Source organism: Nematolebias whitei, chromosome 16 (assembly GCF_014905685.2).
Source record: "Nematolebias whitei isolate Nwh7 chromosome 16, NemWhi1, whole genome shotgun sequence".
Classification (NCBI taxonomy): domain Eukaryota; kingdom Metazoa; phylum Chordata; class Actinopteri; order Cyprinodontiformes; family Rivulidae; genus Nematolebias; species Nematolebias whitei.
In genome coordinates this window covers 42531115-42538834 of record NC_056513.1, presented here as the reverse complement: position 1 = coordinate 42538834, position 7720 = coordinate 42531115, and the positions used below count along the sequence as shown (strand labels likewise).

Sequence of the window (7720 nt, the reverse complement as noted above, 5' to 3'; positions counted from 1 at the left end):
GGGGCGCTGCAGCCACACCTGTTGGAGTGTCGACCTGCAGGGGCGCTGTAGCCACACCTGTTGCAGTGTCGACCTGCAGGGGGCGCTGCAGCCACACCTGTTGCAGTGTCGACGGAACACGAGGAGGTGAAGAAGAAGAACTTTGCTGCTCTGCTACAAGATGCCTGTTAAGAAACGACAGCTGTGTAAGTAGTTTGTCATGTCGAGCAGCTCGACCGCACATTTGGTAACTCGACTGGAACCTAATTGTCTAGTTCGGAGTTCCTTCGTGTTTTATCTTTGTACAGGTGAACATTTGATTCCGTAACAACGTGAAAGCGTTAGCTACGTGACGTTAGCTGTTAGCTACTAATCCCAGCGTTAGCTTGAATTTCTCCAAACAAGCAGCTGAAGGCGCAGCTCGTCACTTCTTCAGCTGTTGTTGTACATTTACTGGACTTTAAGCTGATCTGCTCAGCTCCCATTGTTAGCTGTCGGCCTGTTAGCATAACTTTGACTCTGTTTTAATTAAACTTCAAACTGAAAATGTTTATTAAAGTCATTTTATGAGCCTGAGTTGAGTTATGAGTTTAGTTAATGTTTAAAAAATGTGCATGTTTAAAAGTCAAAGGTCACAGTAGGAGACAGCTTGCTGTTTATTTTTAACTTTTCTTGAGCTGGTGGACAATCAACTCGATAATCAAAGCAAAATGATTTTATATATTTTATTTTATTTTAGTTTTACTCCTTTTTGCTGGATGATGCAGCGTTTGATCATTGGACACGGAAGTACGATCGTTTCTTTTTAAACTCAGGCTCTACTGTGTGGTTTTGTTTTAAATAACTTCTCTCTCACAGTAGTACTTGCAGTGTCAAGTATAATACAACAAATACAGTGTATTAAAAGTTAAAAACAATTCTGTGCAGGTTGACTCTGGTCGAGTTTGGCTACAACCTTTAGTCTTCACTGTCTGATTATAGACAAACAGGTCTTTGCAAAAGTTTATTAAAGTGTTTTAACTCCAGACAACTTGTCTCTTCACCTCTGGACTTCCACGGCGCATCATGGGGGAAGTCAAAACTCGTATCTTTTTACGACCCAGCTGAGTTAAAAACTGTTTAAACACGTTTAAACTGTAAAGTTAGGTCTTTGGTGCGAAGACATTTATTGTTCTTCACTTAACAGGTTCTTTATTCAGCTCGACGTGACTCGCAGATCCAAATGTTGTTCTTTTTAATTTATTTTAAAAGTTGTTTAATGGAGACAAATGGGTTTTCTACACAAAAAACAACAAAAAACAGATGAATCATTTCTCAAATGCGACCAACGCTGTTGAGGACGAAGCTTTGAAAACGTGTAGGTTTGGGTTGTAGTCGTTCGTAAAGCTCGTCCAGTCAGAGGTCTGGGCTGTGAACAAACGGCGTGATGTTCATGTGCAGTTATCCGAGTCCTGTTCCGTGTGTTTCAGGCTGTCTGACGGACTGATCGATGCCTTCACCATGACGCTGGGCAGCACAGCACTGGTCCTCATCCTCTTGGTGTCGCAGGCCAGAAGCTTCCTGAGCCCCTCGGGAGACGACGACGGCGGCGTTCCTGAAGAGTGGGTGCTGCTCCACGTGGTCCAGGGCCACATCGGAGCCGGGAACTACAGCTACCTGCGCCTCAACCACGACGGGAGAATTATCCTGCACATGCAGAGCCTCAAGGGAGATGCAGACCTCTACGTGTCCGATAAAACCCTCCACCCTAGCTTTGACACCTACAAGCTGCAGTCGGTTACCTGCGGCCATGACGTGGTGGTCGTCCCGGGCGACTTTGCGCGGCCTGTGGGCATCGGCATTTATGGCCACCCATTTCACCAGGAGAGCGAGTTTGAGATGCGAGTGTTTTACGATCAGTCGGTGGCCCCGGACCCGTTTGATAAAGGCTCGTACACACCAGAGGACGAGCGGAAGGGACAGCAAGTTGCACGGACAGAAGACAACTTTCAGGAAGAGGAGTCGGTCTTTTGGACGATTTTGATTGGACTTTTAAAGATAATTCTTGAAATTTTGTTTTGAAATGAAAAAGTTAGTCCCTTCGTTAGAAAATTCTACATTTGACACGAACCGTGAATCAAAAACACATTTTCTTTACGTCTGTAAAACTGAATGCCTGTACTTTATAAACCCCAGGGAGAACTCTACCTTTGCAATTAAAGATAAATACTTGAGCAGTTTATTGAAACATCTTGAATTTCAGGCTTGGTTGGATCACCGCTGTGAATTCACCCTCGACTGAACGTCGCCTCCATTACGTTGGTTCCTCTGGACAGTGGGATGCACTGAAGCGTAGCGGACGGCCTGATTTGTTGTCAAACTCCAGCAGGTGTCTTCTGTAGTCCTGTTTACACGCCAGGTGTCTTCTCTGTGGACGCACGTCCCTGTCCGTCTCGTTTCTTTTGGATAACGTCTGTAAATTGACACGTGCCAACCAGAAGCGACGGGCTGGACGAGCGCTGGCTCTTCCTCTGGTGTGCAGGGGCTGATTGGTCTCGGTACATTTTCAAAGTCAACTAGAGTTGGAACCACGGGGCCTCTGAAAGACCATGTTGGAGCTCGTCGTGAAGAAAATGTTGGTTCGTTCAACCTCCAGGTGCGTAGGTTTTGGTGAAGTTCATCTTTAGAGCAGCCTAACATTTAGATGCGTTTGATTTTTGTGAATCTGAAAAAGCTGTGATTAGTAATGACACCGCCCGTCTTAAACATCAGCACCAACATCTGTGGCTTCAGAGGTTTACACTGGAATACAAAGTGTTTTGAGTTTACAGGACTTTGTTTTCTCCGAGCCGATTGGGTTTTAGGGGCAGTTTTGTGCCGTGTGGGATGTTTACAGCCTCCACATAGGAACCTGTTTGTAACCCGTCCACACTGTTGGACCACGTCGTTACCGCTGAGCAGAAATGTTCAACAGTGCCTTCACAAATCCTGGGAGCAGTTTTTCCTTTTCTAGATTCAATCAGCTTTTGAAATAAAAACTATGTTTTGCATCTTCGGTCTACCGTGTGATTTTTATTTTCCTCAGAAGGTACCGTATTTTACAGACTATAAGGAGCATTAAAGATTATAAGGCTCGCTGTTGATTTTTGAAAATAGATTTTAAGTGTGAAAATGTTAAATCAATGATAAATGTGACTAAAGAGACATTTTCCATGTGTAGTCTTGAAGTTCATGTTTTCAATTCAAGGGTTATTTTTTATTCTGCTGCAAACAAAATGAACCTGCAGTTTGAATGTAAGCTCTTACAAGAAATGAGTTCAAGACATTTGTTAAACCTTGAAAACATTTTGCATCATTTTATGTGACGAGCTCTTCGTTGGGTCCATTTCGGCTGCGACCCGCCAAACTTTAGCTCATATCTGACTTGCAGCTATTTATTTATTTATGCTTGAGGTTGACAAGTTATGGCGGCCATCTTGAATCAGGTTGACTCCAGTTTACCAGCTGTAGATGTAAACCCAAAGAAAACTTTTATTGAAATCAGCTGTTTCATGAGATCTACACGGACACAGACAGAAACATCACTCCGTCTGTTAGAAATCCAGATGTTTGGAGGACCTGCGATCCTGAAACACTCCATGTTTAATAAAACGGACTCGTGCTCTGAGTTTATTTGCAGCAGGAGAATGGAGGAGGTCTGCTCTGACCCAGGTCCAGTCCATCAGCAGAGTGAAGGAGGTCTGCTCTGACCCAGGTCCAGTCCATCAGCAGAGTCTGGGGCAGAGCTCGATGGTGTTGATCCTCAACACCGTCTGCGGCTGGATGATGACTTTCTTGCGCTGGAACCGATGTCTCTTCCAGAATCGCATGTTCATTTTGGGCCACGACTCGGTTTTTTCGATCACGGTGGCTTCGACCCGGACTAGATCCTTTGCCAGCAGAGGCCTACCGACCAGGGTGAAGTCCTCCGCCCCGACCAGCAGCACCTTCTCCATCCGGATCCGCTCCCCGCACTCCGCATCGATATGGTTCTCGATCAGGATCAAGTCCTCGTTGGTGACTTTCCACTGGCGGCTCGCGAAGTGCACCACTGCGAACAGCCGGCCGAAGTCTTGCCCCTGGACCAGCTGCTGCACGGTGCTCACCACCGCGGCATGTCGGCGCCGCTCCTCCTCCGGGGACACGTGGATTATGTCCTTCGCCCACGGGGGAGAGGTCAGCGAGGTTTGAGGCAGCACCTCCCCGCTAACAGAGCCCTGTGCTCGGACGGAGCCAGAGAGGAGAGGGTGCCGGGCTAACGCGCCGCTGCATGTCCTCCACACACCCGTTAACCCTCTGGCCAGCGCCATCTTGACAGGAAGTCAATCTTTGCCGCGCATGCCTCGTTCAGGCCAAACATGAAACAAACTGCGCATGCGCGGTTCAAAACTACACAGGGTCATATATATCAACACTGTTTATATCTTTGCACAGGGTCATGTTCGCAACCTGTCCCTGACTTCCGGTCTACGTGGTCTTTGAAGGACCCGGCCTACATCGACCAGGTAGGCCGGGTCCTTCGAAGGATGCAGCCGTTGGATTGGGACACACACTTTATGGCTGGTGTAAGCTAACCGGCTATCTATGCTAACGGCAGAGGCTGCATGTGCGCATGCGCAAATTTTCTCATCCTCAACACGGTGTAGTAAATGAGTCCCATGGAGATATTTATTGTTGTGCACAAATGTGCCTAATGAATGAAATGAATGATGGTATTTAATTCATATATCCATTAGGTTAAACCTTTTATTTTTCAGTTGCTAAAATTAATTAAATAAATAGGACAAATGATAAAAAAAGACGGCCTGTTACTTTATTTGTTTTACTATGGCGCCATCTGGTGGACAGTCGGGTTTTTGTCAAGTTAGGCTGGTTATTGTCATTTAACTGTCTTTGGCCCTTATAGTTTGTAAAGTACATTAAAAAAACAACATCATTGTGTATAGCTGTTCTTTACAAACTCAGTATATGGGGTAACAATAATAATTTGTTTAGTGTTGGAGGAATCATTGTTTTTTTGGTACGTAAAAAAGAACTAACGTGGTGCAATTTTAAAATCCAGTAATTTTCCAAATGTACTGAAATGTGATTTTCAAATGCAGGAATGTATAAACAGAGCACTTTTAGCTTCTGACTTTATTCAACAAATGTTGAATAAAGCATAGATACATACCAATACATCATTTGACCCATTTCCCGTCATTTTGGCCGTTTTTGTTGGTAAACAAATACACGTTGGCAACCATTTACAAATGTTGTTAAAGTTTTAATTTTAAGGATACATTAACCATCAGAATGAGAAATAACCGCTCGGATGACGGAAAGGACGAAGATCACTACGAGCAGACGATGACTGTTCGCTCCCAGCTGATATTCTTCGAGCAGCTCGAGCGTATTGAGAAGGAGAGGAAAGACGAGCAGGAGCGAGAGATCCTGCTGAAGGCCGCCAAGAGCTGGGCCTGGCAGGAAGATCCAGAACAGATTCGGCTCGAGCAGAGGGCAAAAAGAGGCATCAGCAGGACGAGCTGAGATCTGACAGCGAGACCCCAACCTCACAGCTCTCGCTGCCATCGGGCCATGCAAGAAACACAAGCTGGACTCAGGAGGCGGCGACGTGGCCTCTGGCTCAGGTGTGGGTTCCTCTGCGAGTCCCTCCTCCTGTCAGCAGCAGCTCCGGCAGCGGATCATACGAGTTAACCTCAAGTTAACCTTCATCTTGTGTTTGGAGCAGGACCGCAGCACGACCCAGTCTCTGACGCTCTACAAGGCCCAGCTGAGGTGAGGAGCCCTGCCCCCGAGTCCTCCAGCCGTGGTGTGTAGGGGGGTCATGCTGGTCCTCCCAAACCTCCACATCAAAAACTTGGTAAAGAAACTGAAAGTTAAACTGGGTTTCTTTTTCAGAAACAGATCCTGTCTAACCCTGAATGCTAGAAAACACCTCGTTTCTGTGACTTTCCTTCCCTCCATTGATTACGGTGACATTATTTACATGAACGCTCCTACAAGAACCCTGCAGATGTTGGATGTTGCAGATGTTGGATGCTGTCTATCACGGTGCACTAAGATTCATAACTGGCTGTGATTATCGTACCCACCACTGCACCCAGTATTCACTGGTTAACTGGTCATCATTAGCTTCACGCAGACTCTCCCACTGGTACATTTTCATCTTTAAATCACTTCTTGGTCTGCTGCCTTCATACATCTCCTCCTACATGTCTCTGTGTGAGTGCAGCTACAGCGTGCGCTCTCAGGACATTATTATCTGCAGTGTTCCCTCAGTGCAAACTGAACTAGGCAAAAGGACCTTCTCCTCCTCTGCTCCTGTTTCCTGGAATATCTTACAGATAGATCTGAAGCTCTTGACCTTGACCTCTCTAAGTGCCTTCAAACATCTGATAAATTGCTGGCAACAACCAACACAGACATGTTCCTGCTTTTAGTATTTTGCATCGCTTTACAAACTAGCTAGGGGGCTAAGAGGCGGCTGTGGCTGAGTGGTTAGAGCAGTCGTCCTCCAATGCGAGAGTTGGGGGTTCGAATCCACCAGCAGTCACATGCTGAAGTGTCCATAGGCAAGACACTGAACCCCTCACTGCCTCTGATGTGTGTCCCATCAGTGTATGAATGTGATAAAGCTCTGATTAGGCTCATTAGAATGATTTGTTGAATCAGCTTTGTAGAGATCTAGTATAGAGCTGTATGAATGGGTAAATGAGGCACAGATTGTTGTAAAGAGCTTTGAGTGTCTTGATCAGATAGAAAGGTGTTATATAAGTGCAGTCCATTTACCATAGCTGTTTTTGTTTATTTTTTATATATATATCCATCCATCATGTTTTATCCGCTTCCTTCATTTTGGGTCATGGGGGTTGCAATCACTGTGCGAGGGGCGAGGTACACCCTGGACAGGTTGCAAGTCCATCACAGGGACACATAGAGACAAACGAGACAAACAACCGACAATTTAGAGTTACCAGTCAGTCTAACATGCATGTTTTTGGTCTGTGGGAGGAAACCGGAGTACCTGGAGAAAACCCACGCATGAACGGAGAGAACATGCAAACTCCACCCAGAAAGGCCCCCGGCCGGGATTTGAACCATCAACCATCTCCCTGAGAGGCAGCAGCTCTACCAACAGAGCCACCGTGCCGCCCTGGTCAAGATTCGTACTTGTAAAATGAAACGCACAGGCAGAGTTTTACACATGGTTTTTTTATTTGTAGCATATCTGTAAATAGACCTTAACAAAAATGATTTGTAACATGTAATTTTTATAAATACAATTTTTTTACATGTACAAATTCCTATCTACACAAGCATAAACCACAACTTTATTTTACACACAACTTATTTACAAGCACAAAATGCTTATGACTTGAATTTGCGCCCATGTATTACCTACAAACACCTCCAATTATACTTAGACATTTGTAAAAGTGGCTGATTTAACCATGTCCCCTCCTGTTTTTAAGTTCATTAAAATGTGGCAATCTTCTTGAATTTAGTTGACTTCAAAAGTTAATCAGTTGTAGATGATGATCCTGTGATTATTTTCTGAAAGTTTCACTAAAATCTGTTAAGTGGTTCATGAGATATTTTGCTAACTGTACGAAGACAGTCAGTTGTTCAAACATCTGAAAAAAAACCATTATATATATATATATATATATATATATATATATATATATATATATATATATATTTCAACCTTTTATTTATA

General features: G+C 44.7%; 3 protein-coding genes across 3 annotated transcripts in view; 1 reads left to right on the top strand and 2 right to left on the bottom strand.

Annotated features, from left to right (window-relative positions):
* The window catches only part of wipf2a (WAS/WASL interacting protein family, member 2a), a gene marked incomplete at its 3' end in the record, with an annotated part of 30057 nt that overhangs the window by 8706 nt on the left and 13631 nt on the right, over positions 1 to 7720 (bottom strand).
* Positions 42 to 2203, top strand: c16h6orf120 (chromosome 16 C6orf120 homolog). The gene is made up of 2 exons (XM_037690010.1): positions 42 to 185; positions 1449 to 2203. The coding sequence occupies exon 2, from the start codon at positions 1480 to 1482 to the stop codon at positions 2038 to 2040; it is 561 nt and encodes a 186-aa protein (XP_037545938.1). The 5' UTR covers positions 42 to 185; positions 1449 to 1479; the 3' UTR covers positions 2041 to 2203.
* mrpl21 (mitochondrial ribosomal protein L21) lies at positions 3025 to 4340 on the bottom strand. Its single transcript, XM_037690009.1, has one exon. The coding sequence runs from the start codon at positions 4305 to 4307 to the stop codon at positions 3723 to 3725; it is 585 nt and encodes a 194-aa protein (XP_037545937.1). The 5' UTR covers positions 4308 to 4340; the 3' UTR covers positions 3025 to 3722.